The following is a 21,827-nucleotide window of genomic DNA, read 5'->3' as shown; positions in this document are numbered from 1 at the left end:
CAGTCCCTCGGATCCAGAGAGGGAACGATGGAGGCCAGGGAGACCAAGCAGAACTTCAACTTCTTCATGAATCTGTGGACTGGTGCATCACCCCTGAGCGAACCTTAAAAAAGGTTTTCTTGGAAGCTGGAGACTGCCTCATCGAGCCCTGGGCCTGGTTCGAGGAGGACTGTGGGGGCCTTCACCTATTACTTCTACCTCATTTTCTGTTATAGTCTTGTCTCTGCTGAGAAGGGCAGAAGCGAGGTGGGGGGCTGAAGCTTAAAATGCTTCCTCTTCAGGGCTGGCGTGTGGAGGCCCAGGGATTTTACAGTTGCCCTAGAGTCTTTTAGGCTATGAAGCCTAGAGTCTGTCTGTTCTGCAAACAGACCCGAGCTAGCAAAGGGCAAGTCTTGGATGACCTGCTGTACCTCTGGTAGGAGGCCTGAGACCTGCAGCCAAGAGCTTTGGTGCATAACAATGGCAGTGGACATTGTGCGGGTGGCCAAGTGCGCCACATCCAATGCAGCCTTGTAATTGTCTTACCCTCTTCGAGAACAGCTCCCAAGTCAGATCAGGAGTTTGTTCGGAGGAGCTCCTTAAACTTGGACAGAGTTACAAGAAATAAAATTGTAGCGGCTGAGCACCATTTACTGATTAGCAATTCGAAGCTGGAGGTCCCCCGTGGAATAGACCTTATAGCCTAAGATGTCCAACTTCCTTGCCTCTCTGGATTTTGGCTTAGGACCTTGCTGCCTCTCCTTGGCACTGGCTGCATCCACAATAAGCGTACCTGGTTGAGGGTGGGTGAAAAGGTATTTGTACCCTTTGGAGGGTACAAAGTATTTCCTTTCCATCCACTTTGCCATGGGAGGAATGGAGGCAAGAGTTTGCCACAGGGTCTTCATGGTGTTATGAATGGTCTTGATCAACGGCAAGGCAACCCTTGATGGCCCTTTTGGTGTCAGAATATCTAGCATGCAATCTATGTCTTCTGACACCTCCTCTGCCTGAAGACCTAGGTTTTGAGCTACTCTTCTAAGCAGTTCTTGATGGGCCCTACTGTCCATGGCTGACAAAGAGGCAGATGAGGCCATTACTGCCTTGTCTTGGGAGGAAGATGAAGAAGCTCCCATGGGCATAGGTTTCTCCTGACCCTCCAATTCTCAGGGTTCCTCCCTCAGTGATGCCACTTGCATGGTGGCAGGCACAGTACTGGCATCACCTCAGTGCCGAGCTCCTATCCTTTTGGAGGTTCCCTCACCATTGAGGAAAATAGGGGGCCTCCACCTGTCCGAGGCTATGGACAGGGACCTGGAGCTTGGACCCTGGGCTTGAGAGCCCACCCAGGGGGTCCAGAAAGGCCACTGTGTCGGAGCCTGCCATTGAGGATGTCAGGGCATTGTAGGAACCTGTTGTGCCTCCTCTCACTGGGAATGACGAGAATGGTGCCAGCTCTGCCTGGAGATGTATGACTCCGGCTCCGAGGTCGAGTCCGACCTTGAGGACTACGGGGCGCCATGCAGGACGGTGCCAGGGAGTGGTGCCCAGGTGAGGGAGACTGTTGCAGATGCATGGCTGTTTTGCCCTTGGAGAGAACTGGCCCCTTGTGCAGTGCCAGTGCTGCTGACTGCTGGGCCATCAACTCTATGAGGCTCCTTGCAGTCTCAAATCTGTCCAGGGATAGATGGCAGGTCCAATATCCCCATTTGGCTCTCCTGCGCCAGGGAGTCCAATTGGACCAGACTCGACGGTTCCGCCGGTGTGGTTAGAGTCAATGGTGCTGGTTTTGCCTGAGCAGGAGCTGAGTATCCTGCCACGGGACACACTCCGCGGGCACCATCGCGCTCCACTGCTCTGACTGTTGGTGAATGCCTCCTCCTAGCTCTTCTTTGCTTCTTATGTGGCACCAGCAAGTGTGACCCATGCCAACAGGCTGCCAAACTCATCTTCGGTGCTAGAGAGTGGCAGTACTACAAATCTCTGGGTGCCGGGTCCTTTGCCAGTGCCATGGCCTTTCTTACTAAGGACAGTGTGCTCCAAACTGAAGTGCTGGGTTTTGATGCCAACACGGGCTGTGCTGGCTGGGGACGAAGAGCTGACTTCATAAGGAGAAGCTTAAGTCTAAAGTCTCTCTCCATTTCTGTTTTTGGGCGGAAGCGGCTGCAGATCTTACACTTATCAGTCTGATGGGCCTCCCCAAGAACTTTAAGCAGGAATCATGAGGATCTCCCCTGGGCATAGACTTCTGACAGGATGCACAGGGTTTAAGGCCTTGAGATCAAGGCATGCCCCGGCCCCTGAAGGGGAGAGTGTGGTGGGGGAGCAGCTCCCAACAAAGCCCCTTAACTACTAACTAACCACTAAAACTAACAGTACTATTCTAATAAAACTATTTACAAAACAAAGAAAGAAAATGCTAGGGAATTGCATGCCCGAGGCAAGAGAGAGAGAAACTCCAATGACCATCACTGGTGGCAAAAGGGAACTGAAGAGGAAGCGGGTTGGCAGAGACCTATATACACACCACCATGAAGGTGATATTTTAGGGGGCTCCACAGCCAACCCAACGGGTACCACTAGGGGAAAGCCTTCCAACTGTGCATGCAGCATGCACGCATCTACTTGGAATTGACATGAGCAATCACTTGAAGAGGAATTTTAGGTTTATACTCCAGAGGGGGTGTGTGCCTGAGGAGCTGGGAGTTGCCTTAGCTGTAGCCTTCCTATGCAAGGGCAGGTCAGAAAGCCTGCACATAGCTGGGTGTGGCCCTACCTGTATGTATGTTGGTGAAAGTGCAGGCTGGAGGGCTCTGCAGCTTGTCACAGCAGTACAGTGAGAGAGGGAGCCCAGGCTGGTGGGTCGGGGGCTCAGTGGTACCCCAGTTTCAAGTGGCACCACAGGGGGAACCAATCACAATGCTGTATGCTTGTTTCTCCTTGGTAAGTCCAAGGAAAGTGTCCTAAGAGGAAAACTTTTAGGTAATTACTTTTGATGCTTTAAACTTCATGCTTTTAAAACAAACTAGAAGTAGGATGGACCACACGCATAAGAGTGACTTAAGAAGAAGTGTAATTTTACTCCTTGGAGAAATATTTTGAAGCATGATAAATGTATTAGAAATACCAAAAAAATTAATAGCTGATGATTATAAGTAAATGTAATAAGACATTTTAGCGATTTTATGTTCTATGGAATAACTGCTTAAACCCAATACTGGTCTACATCAATAGCTTTCAAGACTGTATGCTGTGCTCAGTAAATGCCTGGAACATCTGGTACCCAAAGAATCTATAAACCTCTTTAAACTGTTGACTATAAGCCTCGGTGGTTCTTGGCAAATTAACAAAACTTGTTGATTGGTTAAGAATAACTAAGGTTATGTCGACACTTAGAGCTGGGGATGGGATTCTCAGCTTGTACAGACATACTCGCACTAGCATTCCTTGAGCTAGCATGCAAAAAATAATAGTGTAGCTGGGGTAGCGCAAGCAGTGGCATGGGCTAGCCTTGCTGAGTACATACCCAGAGTTCAGGTAGGTTTGCACTCAGCACAGCTTGCCCATACTACCAATCACCACTGTCAATGCTACACTAATATTCTTAACATGTTGGCTCAATGAAAACTAGTGTGAGTATGTCTATGTGACATGGGAATCATACTCCCAGCTCCAAGTGTAGATATCCCTAAGTGTCCAGATTTGAAAAGTACCATCTAAAGCAGGGGTGGGCAAACTACGGCCCGTGGGCCAGATCTGACCTTTCCATGCAGCCCCTGGGGGTGGGGGGTTGGTGGGGAGAAGAGGGCTCTGTGTGAACAGGGAACAGGGAAACGCAGCCAATGCGAGCTTCGGGGGAGGTACCCGCAGGCGAGGGCAGCGCACAGACCCCTTTGGCCCCCTCTCCCCCAGCGGCCACGGTGCCAGGAGGGGAGCAGCGCAGGGCCAGGGCAGGCAGAAAGCCTGTCTTAGCCCCACTGTGCACAGCTGCCACCCTGAAGCCACTCCAGGTAAGCGCTGCCGGGCCGAAGCCTGCACCTCAACCCCTGCTGCACCCCTCCTGCATCCCAATCCCCTGCCTTGAGCCACCAACCCCCTGCTCTGAGCCTCCTGCTACACCCCTCCTGCATCCCAACCCCCTGCCCTAGGCCCCCCATCACACCCCTCGTGCACCCCAACCCCTGCCCTGAGCCCCCTGCCACACTCCACACCTTCCTGCACCCAACCCCCTGCCCTGAGCCCCCTCCTGCACCCCAAACCTCTGCCTTGAGCCCCCTACTATACCCCGCACTCCTCCTGTGCCCCAACCCCTTGCCCTGAACCACTTCCTTCACATTGCACCCCTCTTACACCCTACATTCCTCCCTGCCCCCCAATCCCCTGCCCCAGCCCTACATTCACACCCTGCATGCAAGCATGAGATGACCTTAGAAGAACTCCGGTATCAGCTAAAATATTTACCAGATTGGTCAATCTAGTTTGTTACATTTCAGCTTTAAAATCTAACTGGCACTCTGGCAAATTCATAAATTTGACCCCTTCTCCCTCCTTCACTTTTACATCCTATTTATTTGCAGGATCCTTCAGTTTGAAGATTTTGCCTTTTATACATGTACAAATTGGGACACAATTAATCCCCCAAAATGGGATAGATGGAAAAAGATGACCTTGGTGTGGGATTCTTCTGGAGCCCACAAGTCTATCATGTCCTTAGACTGGATGCCTAGAAGTAGCCGTAATTGTTTGTCAAGCTACTGCAGCTGAGGCCTAGGAAGATTACCTCTCCCCTCCTCTTTTGGGATTTAAAGGACCTTCCTGACTATTTGGGCTTTCTATCTATAACTTAATCCTGATGAAGACTGCTGAAACTGCTCCCTTGAACATGAAAATTATATGCTTTTGAAAGCTGGACGACCCAACTGGTAGAATATTTTCTTCTGTTTTATTGCCTGCTGTGATCAAAATACAAAACAACACTTCAGAAAAAGAGGCCCGAATTCACTATTGTACTCACAAGGATTTTCTGTACTGCAAGGAATTCAAGCATACATACAACCACAAAACAACTTTGTTAAACACACAAGAAAAGTTATTAAAAATTGAATTCCTATGTATTTTCTTACCAAAGCAAATTCATGTGATACTCTTCCATCTGGGGGCAGCTTAGCCCCAAAACCTAGAGCAGGAAACATTTTGTCACTATCATAATCTTGAATGATTTCACCTACTGCTTTCAGTGCCATGCCATAAGCATTCAGTTGGTACGGGTTCATATAGTGGAGCGAGGTGGGCTGTGCAGGGTTACCTGTTAAAACACAAAGATCAGATGTATATTACAATGGATTCACTTCGGAATGCAACTCAGCACTGAAGCTGGGAACGTGTCCTTTTTCCAGGGAAAATCCAAGATCTGCAACTTGATAGACTAGGCTATCAAATGACAGAGTGGTCACAGAATGGTTTCTTGTCCAAAAGATGTTCACTGCAAATATTCTCACGTAAGTCTGAAAAGCTCACTATTTCACAAACATTAAAGAGGAGATTTGAATAAAATTGGAACATACAACTGAGTATTTCAGATAGGAAAAGCAAAATAAGTATGTTAATTACAAAGGCAGAAATTTTGCTTATGAGCAGATAAATGATTGGGCCGAGACATTACAGCACCTAAAGTGAATAAAACCTAGGAACTCTATAATCAATATGATAATACAGCAAACACCTTTAGTTCAAAGACAAATGGATATATGAAAAGGAATCTCACTGACAAAACAGAAAAGGTCAGTGGAACTCAATACAAGGGTGGGAATCAAACCGACAGGTAGAACCTGCAGCTTGTCAGTGATGGTCAAGCTTTGATAGACCATGAGTGACTGACATGCCAAGCTAAAGATGTAAGCATTCGATTGTCCAATTTCATACCATGTATATTATTATTGATGAGCATCTCTCTTTTCCTAATAAACCTTGTTTATTTAAACATCTTCTGATCTTAAGACTGTTTTGGGATTATTTACAGAGAGCTATTCTGTGAGAGGTAAAGTAACCTTTTATCTCTAAGAAGTAGTAATGAAGGGGATCTATAACCTAAGTCCAGTCAAGATTTTTGTTCAGAAGCAAGGAGTAGAGATCACTGTTTTATAAAAGTGCAACCAATGCCAAGGTTGTGTTTGACCCAGTACATTACAAAATCTAATGACAATGACCAAGAGTCAAGTTACAGGGGCCTAAGGTAATAACAGGTATTTATAAGTTGAAGCCAGTACGTAAAGGTTTTCTTTTTGCTCAGGAAAGACAACTCCTGAAATTTCTTAAATTCATCTGCCATAGTCTTGCACTGCTTTTGTAATGCTAGGGTGGTTGTGATTCATGGTCATGTAGGCAGTGATAACCCCTCCCACCCCTGATGCAAGTGATGAAAATGGGAGAAGTCTTGGCTCTTTTCCCAAATGCTTTTGCTGGCATAGCTCTGTTAAAGCACAGGGAAGCACATCAAATCACTCCCTCTTGCTACTCATGACTGAACCTTTAATTTATGAAATAGCTTGATTTGAAAGCTCAAACATTCTCCAAAAATCCCAGAGCAGACAAGCATTTTCAAATTTTTCTTTAAAAAAAAAAAAGAGTTCAACACAAATTATGAAATACCAAAGGCGGTGATGCTCATATTTTAGACGCCATTATCCAACAGTTACCAGTAAGTGAGGTTTGTGGGGCTGCAGCCAAAGAAGGAAGCACTAAGACATACTTTCCCTATTTGCATCCCTGGAAACCTGCCCGTGGCTGGTGCTTGGTGCATCATAGCACTTCTTTCTTTGGCAGCACAAACCTGCCTGGGTAGGTGCAGCCAGGGAAGGAGTCACTGAGGTGTATCAAGCCCTGGAGAATGCAGGGAGAGGTACTGGTCAGCCTTGTGGGTCCTTAGTACTCCTGCTCCCTGTGGAAAACTGTGGCAGCTGGGTTGCAGCCCCCTGTGCTGCAGGATGGGAAGGGAGTTTGCAGGCAGAGTAGCAATGGGGTGAGAGACTGCAGCCCAGAGCTGGGGCTTTACACAGGAAGCAGGGGTTCTGGGGGCTCGCAGGGCTGCATGGTACCTCTTCCTATACTTTCTGGGGTGCACTCTGCCCTGGCACCAGGGACCCATGCACCGCATGTTCCAACCCTTCCTTCCCTGATTGCAACCCTGCAGCAAATTTCCAGTGCTGCAGCCAGGGAACAAAGTGATGGGGCATGCTGAGCATTGGCTGCAGGCTGCTTCCTTCTCTAGCTTCAGCTCCACAAACCTCCCTGTGGCAGGGGCTTTTCACAAGTGGTGGTATTTGGGCCCCATGGGGCTGCCTTGAAAAAAAATTCAATAAGTGGCATATTAGTAACCAGAAGTTGTCAATATCATGATTGTTGAATAATCGGCAACCACTGTACATGTTTTATGTTTCACTGCACATGTCTTAAAATATCAAAATTATTTCCCATATGTGCTAGCGGAGCACAAGGTATTCAAATTTTCAAAAGTAGCCTTTAATTTTGGGTAGGACTGTCAAGTGATTAAAAAACTTAATAGATATTAATCGCACTGACAGACAGTAACAGAATACTATTTATTTAAATATTTATGGATGCTTTCTACATTTTCAAATACATTAATTTCAATTACAAAACACAATACAAAGTGTACAGTGCTCGCTTTATATTTATTTTTTATTACAAGTATTTGCACTGTAAAAAACAAAAAAATAGTATCTCTCAAATCACCTAATACAAGTACTATAGTGCAATCTCTTTATCATGAAAGTTGAATTTACAAACGTAGAATTATGTAAAAAACAAACCTGCATCCAAAAACAAAAGAATGTAAAACTTTAGAGCCTACAAGTCCACTCAGTCCTACTTCTTGTTCAGCTAATCGCTCAGACAAACAAGTTTGGTTACATTTAAAGGAGATAATGCTGCCCTCTTCTTGTTTACAATGTCACCTGAAAGTGAGAACAGGTGTCTGCATGGCACGGTTGTAGCCGGCATCACAAGATATTTACGTGCTAGATGTGCTAAAGATTCATATGTCCGTTCATGGTTCAACCACCATTCCAGGGTACATGCGCCCATTCTGATGACAGGTTCTGCTCGATAACAATCCAAAGCAGTGCGGACCGACGCATGTTCATTTTCATTATCTGAGTCAGATGTCACCAGCAGAAGAATGATTTTCTTTTTTGGTCGTTTGGGTTCTGTAGTTTCCGCATCAGAGTGTTGCTCTTTTAAGACTTCTGAAAGCATGCTCCATACCCCGTTCTTTTCAGATTTTGCAAGGCACTTCAGATTCTTAAACCTTGGGTCGAGTGCCAGAGCTATCTTTAGCAAGTCACCTTGGTATCTACTTTGCATTTTATGAAATCTTCAGTGAAAGTGGTCTTAAAACAAACATGTTCTTGGTCATCATCCAAGACTGCTTATAATATGAAATATATGGCAGAATGTGGATAAAACAGAGCAGTAGACATATAATTCTCCCTCAAGGAGTTCAGTCACAAATTTAATTAACACTTTTTTTTTTAAATTGAGCATCATCAGCATGGAAACATGTCCTTTGGAATGGTGGCCGAAGCATGAAGGGGCTACGAATATTTAGCATACCTGGCACCTAAATACCTTGCAATGCCAGCTACAAAAGTGCCATGCAGATGCCTGTTCTCACTTTCTGGTGACACTGTAAATAAAAAGAGGGCAGTATTATCTCCTGTAAATGTAAACAAACTTGTTTGTCTTAGTGATTGGCTGAACAAGAAGAAGAACTGAGTGGACCTGTAGGATCTGAAGGTTTACATTGTTTTGTTTTTGAGTGTAGTCATGTAACAAAAAAAAATCTACATTTGTAAGTTGCACTTTCACGACAGAGATTGCACTATACTACTTGTATGAGGAGAATTGAAAAATACTATTTCTTTTATCATTTTTACAGTGCAAATATTTGTAATAAAAATATACACTTTGATTTCAATTACAACACAGAATACAATATATATGAAAATGTTGAAAAATATTCAAAACATTTAATAAATGTCAATTGGTATTCTATTGTTTAACAGCGCAAATAAAACTGCGATTAATTGTGATTAAATTTTTTAATTGCAATTAATTTGTTTGAGTTAATCGCGCGAGTTAACTGGGATTAATCCACAGCCTTCATTTTAGGTAACTTAATTTTTGATTTTCCAGCTTCAGACATCTATAGAGGTCCTGATTTTCAGAAATGTGGAGCACTGGCAGCTGACACTGACTTCAACTAGAATTGTGGGTGCTCAGCACATCTGAAAATCATACACAAGACACTGGCTCCAAAATTAGAGGCTACAATTCAAAATTTGGCCCTAAGGCTTTGTTATACATTACAATTTTTACTCTAGTTGTAATTTGAGTTAACTGACTGTCAATAAATGTGAGTTAACTAACCTGATTATAAATGCAATTGTAGACAGTGTCCACAAATGTTTATTTCAGGACATAAAGGTTTGTTCCGTGTCATGATTCACCTTAAAGGTTTATATTTGTATTTACAATCATGTTAGTTAATTTGACTCTAGAAGTGGGGTCTAAATAACTAGTCCAAAGTTACAACCGAGCATGGAGGAGCTCCACCTATGGCCACCAACTAACAGCCCACCTGCATTCCCAGAGTTCAGTACACTCACTCATCCAGAAGTTCTGGACACTCTAAGTAGTCTCAGCTCAAGACTTGTGAATATGACCCATACCCTTCCTGAAAAGTAAAAGAGTCATGAGCTATTGGTGTCACTCCTGACTGATACAGATGCCTCATTCAGGGAAGGAATCTTCCCTTCCTTTCAAACATACAGTAGTCTAACCGCAACTGAAGAAACTCACCCGACATATATCATTTTTTGCCAACTACCACCTAACGTTAAACTTCCCATTCCAGGGCAAGCTCAGAGAACCTAGCTAAAAGTCAAGCTACAAGCTTATCTAACTGAATTTAATATTCTAGACCTGGCACAATCTGGATTCAGGCCAGGACATGGACTTCAAACTGCTTTAGCGGCACTGGTGACCTCATCCTGTCAACAGGGGGAAGATATACATTCTCATTCTCCTAGACCTCTCTGCAGCATTTAAACTGTGGACCATGAGAAACTGCTGTCTTGCCTGAGAAAGGCTGCAGGGATTCTGGGTAAAATGCTAAAATAGTTTGAGTTCTTCCTGGAGGGAAGTAGTGATGGAAAACTGCACCTCCACCATGAGACTGCTCAGCTGTGGCGTCCCACAAGGATTAATCCTCTCTGGGCTTTTCAACCTCTACAGGTAACCACTAGGTTAACTGGTCAGACAACATGGACTCAAGTGCCAGCAATATCCAGATGACATACATGACTACCACCAAGCTGGCTTAGTGCTTGAGCAAGATGAGCTTATGGATGAAGACCAGCTGCCTGAAGTTGAACCTGAGCATGACAGAGGTGATCCTGCTGGGTAGAGGAATGTATTTTAAAAGAGTTAACAGCCACGGTGCAGTCTCCTCTGGTTGAAAGTACACACCAAAAATCAGTCAATACAGTCAGTAGTTTAAGAGCATTCTTGGATTCATTGCTGACACTAAGCTCTCACACAGAAAGTACTACTCATGGATGCTGCTAATATCTCCAGTTGCCTTTCAGACTCCATCTCATCCTGACCTGACCTCAGTTACTCACTCCTTTGTCTCCTCTTGGCAGACTATTGTAAATCAATATACCTTGGCATGAAGTATTGCTTAGGAAACTCCAACACTGCAACGTCTTTTCAGCAACAGAGATTAGACCGAGCCCATCAAATCTGTCTTTTGCACTCTACATTGTCTTCTAATACTGTTTTTCCTGAAATTCAAAGTTTCAGTGCCTATCTTCAAATGGCTCCATTGCCTGAGCTCAAGATATCTAAACCGCTGGGTTGAGGACTGTGGTCAACACCTTCACTCCTATGGCACAGTGAAACACTTTACAATTAGGGTGATGGTTGTGTGAAGAGGCAGAACTTTGTCAGGGCTTGGTCCAAGACAGTGGAATGAACTCACATAGAAACTAAGGACTATCCATCACAAACCTCACTACTGCAAGGTGGATTTCTTTGATCATGCCTCCACTAACAATAATACATAAGAATATGTATATTAAGAAATCCCACCAACCCTATATCCAGGTGAGAAGACGAAATAACAAACACCACATGTCAGATGTTAGCCATGCCACCTAATGCACTACTGGAATGTGCTCAGACACTACACTGATGAGGATGATATGCAGCCTATATAGAATACGTCTTGTTTAGCTGTTGAGGAAGAATCAGAATACCCCCAATTATTTCCAAAATCTCTCCTTTGCTCACTAGACCAAAAAGTAATTTCCACATATTCTACATTCTTAAAATGTTTAATTATACATGATGGCATCAATAAGTATTCTTTTGGGGGAGAACTGGTGTTATTTATTTCTTGTAATACTTGCAGTGGTTAATCTGAATACTTCCTTCCATTTCCAGAGACAATGGTGGAACAAACATAATGAGGCAAAATTTTTCTTCTTATTTATTGTCTGGCAAAGCAGAACATAAAGGAGACAGAAGAAATCTAAAAATATGGATGGAAAAAAAATCAACTAATACAAGAGAGATATGTATTTCTCACATACATTCCTGGCTAGCAGAATTTTGAATACAAAATCTTAGTGTACTAAGATCCTAAGTAATTTTTTTAAATGAGCAATAAAATTAACATTAGCTTTTTCGTCATAATAAGGGTGAGTAGGCTGGCAATTTTTATTTTTAGAAATGCTGATATATACTATACTTTTTAATGAAATTTACAACAAACACTGCTGTGAAGAGGAAAAAACCTAACAAATCTTTAAAACTCAGTTTAATATCATCTGGAACTGCACATTTGCCATCAAATGCCTGTATCATAAACACACAAGATGTTGCATGGCATTAGCGGGCAGAGTGTCATATATATGCATTTCTAAACTTAAACATATTTGGATTTCTCTTAAATTTAACCTTAACTATGAAATTTCTGGGTTTATGATACTTGTTTTTCAGATAATTACAACATCCCTCAAGTATATTTTACCTTAAATTACTGATACATGCTGTCATTCATAACTCTATCTTGTAAGTTCTGTCTGGGACTAGGGACTTAAAAAAGGAAGATGCTCTCAGGTAGGATTTATGAAGCACTTCTTCTCAGACAAGTGGTTCTCCTGGATTCCCTACCTACTGTGCTATATATTATGTGTGGTTTCTGTGGCTAGCTTCATAGGCAACTGACAATAATGGATGTGTCTCCAAGTTCAAACTCTCCTATTTGTGGAGAGAATGTAGGTATCACCTGTGGCCCAGATGGACGGAGAGATGTGGTCGTATCAGTCAGCTCCTGTGAGGAAGTAATTATTCTTCACCCTTCCATGCTCCAGGACCAGTGGCAACAACCCGCAAGTTGAAGTGAGAAAGAGGCAGACCACTGGATCCCGCTGAAGACATGCCACAGTAGAAAGTGTCAGATTAGGAGAAAAAGTGCCCCTTCTAGACAGGACGGGGTGGGTACTAGTCTGTACAAACTGTGACGGGACAAGGCTAGATGGCTATAGGAAAATAGTGAGGAAGGTATGTTATCCCCAGGCTAAACAAATCCCTGTTACCATGGTAACCAAATGGCAGTTGCTCCAGGTTAATCAAGACACCTGGGGCCAATTAAGATCCTTCCAGAAAGCAGTGGAGACAGCCAGGTTGATTGGGACACCGGAAGCCAATCAGGGGCTGGCTGAAACTAGTTAAAAACCTCCCAGTTAGTCAGGTGGGTGTGCATGTCAGGAGCTGTGGGAGGAAGTTGCGCTTTTGGAGAGACCGAGCAGCACACACCATATCAGGCACAAGGAAGGAGGCCCTGAGGTAAGGATGAAGTGGAGCTTGAGGAAGTGGGGGCTGCTGTGGGGAAGTAGCCCAGGAAATTGTATGCATCCTGTCTCTAAAAGGTCAGCTACCATAGCTGATACTCTTAGGGTCCCTGGGCTGGAGCCCAGAGTAGAGGGAGAGCCTGGACTCCCCCCTTTGTCCTCCTGATTAATCACTGAGACTGGGAGACAACAGAGATTATCCAAGGGAGGAGAGTTTTTCCTCACCTTCCTCGCTGGCTTATGATGAAAATGGCTGTGACCCTTGCCCTGAGAATTGGCACCAGGAAGCTGAGCAGGCAACTCAGAGTCGGTGCCTGCAGAGTTAAAAGTGCTAGAAGAGAATGAAGTGATAAGTAGCACTCAACAACAAATTTAATATCCTTTTTGATAGGTAAGAAGCCTTGTGGATAGGGGTAACCAGCAGATGTGATATATCTCAATTTTAGTAAGGTTTTTTGATATTGTCTCACATGACCATCTCATAAACAAACCAGATAAATATAGGCTAGATGAACCTACTATAAGGTGATTGCACAACTGGCTGGAAAACCATAGTAAGACAGTAGTTCATGGTTCACAATCAAGCTAGACGGGCATATTGAGTGAGGTCCTGCAGGGATTTGTCCTGGTTCTGGTTCTATTCAATATCTTCATAAATGATTTGGATAATGGCATACGGAGCATACTTATAAAGTTTGTGGATGGTATCAAGCTGGGAGGGGTTGCAAGAACTTTGGAAGACAGAATTAGAAATCAGAATGATCATGACAAACTGGAGAAACTATCTGAATTAAATAGGGAGAAATTCAGTAAGAAGAAATGTAGAGGGAGAGCAGGAGATCCCTCTGCTGAACAAAAAAGGTGTGTACACTAATATTGGAGTGAGTGAGTTTGTTTGGTTGTGTGTGTTTTTTCTCTCTCTTTCAGGTTATTTAAAGTTATAGGGTCAGTTGGGATTGTGCGTTTGGGGACTGGATCATCCTGGATCCCTGGATCATCCTTATCTGTGATCAGCCTCAGCCAGCCTTGTGATCCCCCTCCCCTTCACTGATTAACAAGGGGGTATGGTTGATTAACAAGGGGGTATGGTTGACCTAGGAGAGAGAGCCTTAAAAGCCAGAGGCTAAGCAACCAAGGGAAGCTAGTGAATAGGGAATCGCACACAAGGGAATTTGAGAGGGAATTTGTAAAAGAGAGTCATAATATAATTGCTATGGTTGGAAAGAGTCACACTGCCAGTGCCAACACTGCTCCTTGTCTCCTCCATCTGTGCCTATATCCAGACAGAAGAACCTGGCCATGGATGCCTCTACCTAGATCCTGGTATGGATCTGCAGAGATTGTGGCCAGCATTTCCCATTCTCAGAAAGACAGGCTGGGGGGACTCTGCAGTGTGAAAGGGGCCTGCTGCTGGAATCTCTCAGGAAGCAGGTGGGAGAGCTACAGGAGAAGGTGGGCTAGGCTGAGGAGCATCCGTGCCCATGAGGAATTAATTGGGAGTATTCATACGGACACGTTTAAGACTGAGGAAGCCATCCAGCTAGAGAGGACTGCGGTCATGCCACCGGCGGCAGCGATGTCTCAGTCACAGGGAGGACAGTGGCTGTTGGTTACTTCTGGCAGCAGGCAGTGCTCCACTACTATTCCCAACCCACCCATCACAGTGATGAAAAACCATTATGCTACCCAGGGACAAGCAATAAGGTATCACCCATAAAGGTGAAGGAGGAGAAGCCATGTATCCCCAAGGTTGGGCAGATCACAGCCACCACTCCCAGGAGGAAACGTAGGTAGCGGTGGTTGGTTACTTTCTTCTGAGGGGGACGGAGGTGCCCATCTGTTAACCTGACAAGGCATCTTGGGAAGTATACTGCCTGCCAGGGGCCCATATCAGAGACTTTACAAAGGGATTGTCAAAGATCATCCAGCCCTCTGACTACTACCCCAGGCCACTCATCCACGTGGACACTAAATGATACTGCAAGATATGACCCTGAGCTTATCAGAAGTGACTACAGGGCTCTGGGAGTAAGGGTGAAGGAGTTGGGGGCACACGTGCTGTTCTCTTCAATCCTTCTAGTCAAGGGTAGGGGCCCAGGCAGAGAGAGAGAGATGCATGCTGGAGATGAATGCCTGGCTGCGAGAATGGCAATGATAGGAGGGTTTTGGCTTCCTTAACCACGGGATGCTGTTCTGTGAACAAGGACTGCTAAGCAGAGATGTGGTCCACCTATTGAGAAAGGAGAAGAGCATGTCTGGATACAGAATGGCTAATCTAGTGAGGAGAGCTTTAAACTGTTTGACAGAGGCTGGTGACAAAAGCCCAGAAGTAAGTTCAAATCATGGAGATCTGGGAGAAGAGTTGGAGTCTGGGAGGAGCGTGGGCTATGGGAGAGACAAGAGAAAACGTGGGGGTGGGGGGAGAGAAATCAAATCAGTATCTTAGATGTCTGTACTAGTGCTGTCAATTAGAGTTAACTCCTGTGATTAACTCAAAATTAATTGTGAAAAAATTAATCATGATTAATCACAGTTTTAAATCGGACTGTTAAACAATAAGAGAATATCAATGGAAATTTATTAAACATATTTTGGATGGTTTTTCTACATTTTTAATAGGGCTGTCAAGTGATTAAAAATTAATTGCAATTAATCACGTGATTAATTGTGCTGTTAAACAATAGAATACCATTTATTTTAAATATTTTTAGATGTTTTCTACATTTTCAAATATATTAATTTCAATTTTTCAATTCATCTCATACAAGTTCTGTAGTGCAATCTCTTTATCATGAAAGTTGAACTTACAAATATAGGATTATGTACAAAAAACCCTGCATTTAAAAATAAAACAAAGTCCACTCCGTCCTACTTCTTGCTCAGCCAATCGCTCGGACAAACAAGGTTGGTTATAATTTGCAGGAGATAATGCTGCTTGCTTCTTGTTTACAGTGTCACCGGAAAATGAGAACATGGCACTGTTGTAGCAGGTGTTGCAAGATATTTATGTGCCAGATGCGCAAAATATTTGTATGTCCCTTCACGTTTCAACCACCATTCCAGAGGACATGCTTCCATTCTGATGATGGGTTCTGCTTGATAATGATCCAACGCAGTGTGCACTGACGTTCATTTTCATCATCTAAGTCTGATGCCATCAGCAGAAGGTTGATTTTTCTTTTTTGGTGGTTCGGGTTCTGTAGTTCCTGCATCTGAGTGTTGCTCTTTTAAGACTTCTTAAAGCATGCTCCACACCTTGTCCCTCTCAGATTTTGGATGGCACTTCAGATTCTTAAACCTTGGGTCAAGTGCTGTTGCTATTTTTAGAAATCTCATATTGGTACCTTCTTTGCATTTTGTCAAATCTGCTGAGAAAAAGTGTTCTTAAAATGAACATGTGTTGGGTCATCATCCAAGACTGCTATAGCATGAAATATACGCAGAATGCAGGTAAAACAGAGCAAGAGACATACAATTCTCCCCCAAAGGAGTACAGTCACAAATTTAATTGACGCTTTTTTTTTCTTTTTTAAACAAGCATCATTGGCATGGAAGCACATGCTCTGGTGGCGGAAGCATGAAGGGGCATATGAATGTTTAGCATATCTGGCATGTAAATACCTTGCAGCGCCAGCTACAAAAGTGCCATGCAAACACTTGATTTCATTTTGAAGTGACAGTGTAAATAATAAGCAGGCAGCAGTATCTCCCGTCAATGTAAACAAACTTGTTTGTCTCAGCGATTGGCAAAATAATAACTGGGTGGACTTGTAGGCTCTAAAGTTCACTGTTTTGTTTTTCAGTGCAGTTATGTAAACAAAAAAACCCTGCATTTGTAAGTTACACTTTCACGATAAAGAGATTACACTTCAGTACTTGAATGAGGTGAACTGAAAAATACTACTTCTTTTATCATTTTTATAGTACATATATTTGTAAGAAAAAATAATAATATAAAGTGAGCACTGTGAACTTTGTATTCTGTGTTGTAATTGAAATGAATATTGAAAATGTGGAAAAACATCCAAAAATATTAAATAAATTTCAATTGGTATTCTATTGTTATAAGTGCGATCAATTTTTTTTTATCACGATTACTTTTTTTGGGGTTAATCACGTGCGTTATCTGCAATTAATTGACAGCCCTAATTTTCAAATATATTGATTTCAATTATTGTGAAAATGCAACTTACAAATGTAGTTTGAGTGCAGTTATATAACAAACAAAACAAAACAATGCAAACCTGACAAAACTCAAAGATACCAGTGTGAGATTTCTAAAGATAGCTGCAGCACTTGACCCAAGGTTTAAGAATTTAAAGTGTCTTCCAAAATCTGAGAGGGATGAGATGTGGAAGATGCTGTCAGGAGTCTTAAAAGAGCAACAGTCCAATGCAGAAACTACAGAATCCGAACCACCAAAAAAGAAAAATCAGCCTTCTGCTGTTGGCATCTGACTCAGATGATGAAAATGAACATAACTATCCAAAGCAGTGCAGAAGACATATCAAGCAGAACTTGTAATCAGCACGAACGCATGTCCTCTGGAATGGTGGTCAAAGCATGAAGGGACATGTGAATATTTAGCACATCTGGCACATAAGTATCTTGCGACACCAGCTACTACATTGCCATGAGAATGCCTGTTCTCACTTTCAGGTGACATTGTAAACAAGAAGCAGGCAGCATTACCTCCCACAAATGTAAATAAACTTTTTTGTCTGAAAGATTGGCTGAACAAGAAGTAAGACTGAGCGCACTTGTAGGCTCTGAAGCTTTACATGGATTTTTTTTTAGTGCAGTTATGTAACAAAAAAACCCTACATTTTTAAGTTGCACTTTCACGATAAAGGGATTGCAGTAAAATAATACTTAGTTTCTTTTTTACAGTGCAAATTTTTGTAATAAAAACAAAGTGAGCCCTGTACACTTTGTATTCTGTTTTGTAATTGAAATCAATACATTTAAAATGTAGAAAACATCCAAAATATTTTAATAAATGGTTTTCTATTATTTAACAGCACAATTAATCAGAATTAATTTTTTGAATAAGCAGGAAGAACTTGAAATGCTAGTTAATAAACACAGCTACGACAGTTGCCATCACAGAGACTTGATGGGATAATATGCGTGACTGGAATATTGGTACAGAAGGGTACAGCTTGCTCAGGAAGGATAGGCATGGAAAAAATGAAGGTGGTGTTGCCTTATATGTTACAAATGTATACACTTGGATTTAGGTTAAGATGGAAATAGGAGACAGACTTGTTGAAAGTCTCTGTGTAAGGATGAAGGGGTAAAAACCAAGGCTGATGTCATGGTAGGGGTCTATTACAGACCACCTAACCACGAAGAAGAGGTAGATGAGGCTTTTTTTAAACAATTAACAAAATCATCCATATCACAGGACTTGGTGGTGATGGGGCACTTCAGCTACCCAGACATCTGTTGGGAAAATAATGCAGCCAGGCACAGATTATTCACCAAGTTCTTAGCATGTATTGGAGACAATTTTTTAGTTCAGAAAGAGGAGAGTCTGTTCAAGATTTGATTTGACAAATAGGGAGGAACTGGTTGAGAATTTTAAAGTGGAAGGCAACTTAGGTGAAAGTAATCATGAAATGATACAGTTCCTGATTCTAAGGACTTGTAGGCGGGAAAACAGCACAATAATAATGGATTTCAAGAAGGCAGACTTTAGCAAACTCAGGGAGTTGGTAGGTAAGTAAGTTTAAGGGGGAAAACCGTTCAAGAGAGCTGGCAGTTTTTCAGAGAATCATTATTAATGGCACAAGGACAAACTATCCCACTGTGGAAGAATGATTGGAAGTATTGCAAGAGACCAACTTGGCTAAACCAGAACATCTTCAATTATCTGAAACTCAAAAAAGAGTCCTACAAAAAGTGGAAACTAGGTCAAACTGCAAAGGAAGAATATAATCAAACAACACAAGTATGTAGGGACAAAATTAGAATGGCCAATGCACAAAACAAGATTAAACTACTTAGAGACATAAAGGGTAACAAGAAAACATTCTATAAATACATTAGAAGCAAAAGGAAGACCTAGGCCAGGGTGTGCGGGGAGGGGAATAATCAGAGACAATGTGGAAATGGCAGAAGTGTTAAACGACTTTTTTGTTTCAGTTTTCATCAAAAAGGTTAGTATTGATTGGACCTCTAACATAGTGAATGCCAGTGAAAATCAGGTAGGATCAGAGGCTACAATAGGGAAAGAACAAGTTAAAAATTACATCTCTACCTCAATATAACGTGACTCAATATAACACGAATTCAGATATAACATGGTAAAGCAGCACTCCAGGCCGGGATTGCGCGCTCCGGCAGGTCAAAGCAAGTTCAATATAACACGGTTTCGCCTATAACACGGTAAGATTTTTTGGCTCCTAAGGACAGCATAATATCGGGGAAGAGGTGTACTTAGACAAGCCAGATGTCTTCAAGTCACCAGGGCCTGATGAAATACTTCCTAGAATACTCAAGGAGCTGACTGAGGAGGTATCTGAGCCATCAGCAATAATCTTCGAAAAGTCATGGAAGATGGAAGAGATTCCAGAGGACTGGAAAAGGGCAAATATAGTGCCCATCTATAAAAAAGGAAATAAGGATAACTCAGGGAATTACAGATGAGCAGCTTAACTTCAGTATCTTGAAAGATAAGAGAGTAAATAATTAAGCAATCAATTTGCAAACATCTAGAAGATAATAGGGTAAGTAACACTCAACATGGATTTTTCAAACCAACCGAATAGTTTTCTTTGACAGGATAACAAGCTTTGTGAATGAGGGCAGGGGGAAAGCAGTAGACATGGTATATCTTGACTTTAGTAAGGTCTCACATGACTATCTCATAAACAAAACCAGGAAAACACATGGAGCTACTATAAGCTACCCACATGGAGCTACTATAAGGTGAGTGCATAACTGATTGGAAAACCATTCCCAGAGAGTACTTATCAGTGGTTCGAAGTCAAGACGGGTGGGCATATCGAGTGGAGACCCGAAGGGATTAGTTCTGGGTCCAGTTCTGTTTAATATCTTCATCAATTATTTAGATAATGGCATAGAGTATGCTTATAATGTTTGTGGATGATACCCAGCTGGGAGGGGTTGCAAGTGCTTTGGAGGATAGGATTAAAATTCAAAATGATCCCGAGAAATGGTCTGAAATAAAAAACAGGATGAAATTCAATAAGGGCAAATGCAAAATGCTCCATTTAGAAAGGAGCAATCAGCTGCACACATACAAAATGGGAAATGACTGCCTTGGAAGGAGTACTACAGAAAGGGATCTGGGGATCATAGGGGATCACAAGCAAAACATGAGTCACCGGAGCAACATTATTGCAAAAAAAGGCAAACATAATTCTGGGATGTATTAGCAGGAGTGTTGTAAACAAGACATGAGAAGTAATTCTTCTGCTCTACTCCATGCTGACTAGGCCTCAACTGAAGAGAAGACTGAGATGGGACATACGTTTTCAAGTACATAAAAAGTTTTTACGAAGAGGAGTGAGAAAAATTATTCTCCTTATCGTCTAAGCAATGGGTTTAAATTGCAGTAAGGGCAGTGTAAGGACATTAGGAAAAACTTCCTGTCAGGGTGGTTAAGCACTGGATTAAATTGACCAGGGAGGTGTGGAATCTCCATCCTTGCAGATTTTTAAGAGCAAGTGAGACAAACACCTCTAAGGGATGGTCTAGATAATACTTCGTCCTGTCATGAGTGCAGGGGACTTGGTCCCACTCAAAGATCCCTTCCAGTCCTATGATTCTAAAAACACCTATCACCCGTCAGTGAACACTTTTCACACAGCTATCACTCCCTATCTGGCCTCCCAGTCCTCATCCTCAAAGGAAACCTGCACACCACCTTCAAAAAATGAGCCTGGTAACTTAAATTCATAACTTTTCTGGACACTAAAAAACATAGTTTTAAGAGGGATGCTGATTTTATGGCTCATTATAATTATTTGTAACACACCCTACTGCCTCTGCTAACCCTCTATTGTCCTATGACATTTTAAGTGATCTCCTACAGCACGTAAGAACCCCTTCTGCGTAACAATTTGTCCCACCTTTTATTTAGCTTGGACACTCTGGTTACTTTATCTAGACCTGAGGAAGAACTCTGTGAAGCTTGGAAGCTTGTCACTTCCACCAACAATAAAAGTTATTACCCCACTAACTTTGCTTCTCTTCTATCTCCACTGCTATTCAATATCACCATTGCTGGTTGAGGGGTAAGCTTGAAGAGGCATCTGTCAGTAGCATTGAGGTGAATGTCATGTTACTTTGAGACTCAAATATGACAACGGCATTGACTTGTTGGCTCAATATGGTGAATCACTACAGCTGATATAGTCAGGCAAGAAGCAGCGCACATTGGTTTGATTATTAATTCAGATAAAATTACCTTCAAGCAGCCTCCAAATCTAGATTACAATCAGTTTAGTATTAACTTATTTCGATGGGAGACGGAGCAGGTGACAACTGTCAACTACTTGGAAAGCATCACAGATATGTTTGAAAGATATAAATGGTTGTATAACAGTAACTGACATGTTTTGAGCCCTTTAGTGGCCTTTGTAGAGACTTTGACACATCAAACTTACAAGAAAACTGAAGATTTATACAAAACAGTTACACTATCTTTACTTCATGGAAATAAAGCATGGGTGCTAAGGAAGGCTGAAGAGCAAGGAACTGATGTTTCTGAACATAAGAACGGCCAGACTGGATCAGACTAAAGGTACATCTAACCCAGTACCCTGTCTTCTGACAGTGGCCAATGCCAGGTGTCACAGAGGGAATGAATGGAACAGGTAAACATCAAGTGATCCATTCCGTCGCCCATTCCCAGCTTCTGGCAAACAGGCTAGGGACACC

The 21,827-nt window shown here is 42.6% G+C and overlaps 1 protein-coding gene across 5 annotated transcripts in view; it reads right to left on the bottom strand.

Annotated features, from left to right (window-relative positions):
* The window catches only part of CPNE8 (copine 8), a 269,466-nt gene that overhangs the window by 60,553 nt on the left and 187,086 nt on the right, over nucleotides 1–21,827 (bottom strand). For all 5 annotated transcript variants that reach the window (XM_050936193.1, XM_050936194.1, XM_050936195.1 and 2 more), the window contains one exon: nucleotides 5,103–5,284. In XM_050936193.1, coding sequence (XP_050792150.1) covers nucleotides 5,103–5,284 — 182 coding nt within the window. The remainder of the gene's footprint in view (nucleotides 1–5,102; nucleotides 5,285–21,827) is intronic.

The sequence above is a fragment of the Gopherus flavomarginatus genome, chromosome 1 (genome assembly GCF_025201925.1).
Source record: "Gopherus flavomarginatus isolate rGopFla2 chromosome 1, rGopFla2.mat.asm, whole genome shotgun sequence".
In the NCBI taxonomy this organism is placed as follows: Eukaryota; Metazoa; Chordata; order Testudines; family Testudinidae; genus Gopherus; species Gopherus flavomarginatus.
This window is presented reverse-complemented; position numbering and strand designations above follow the sequence as displayed.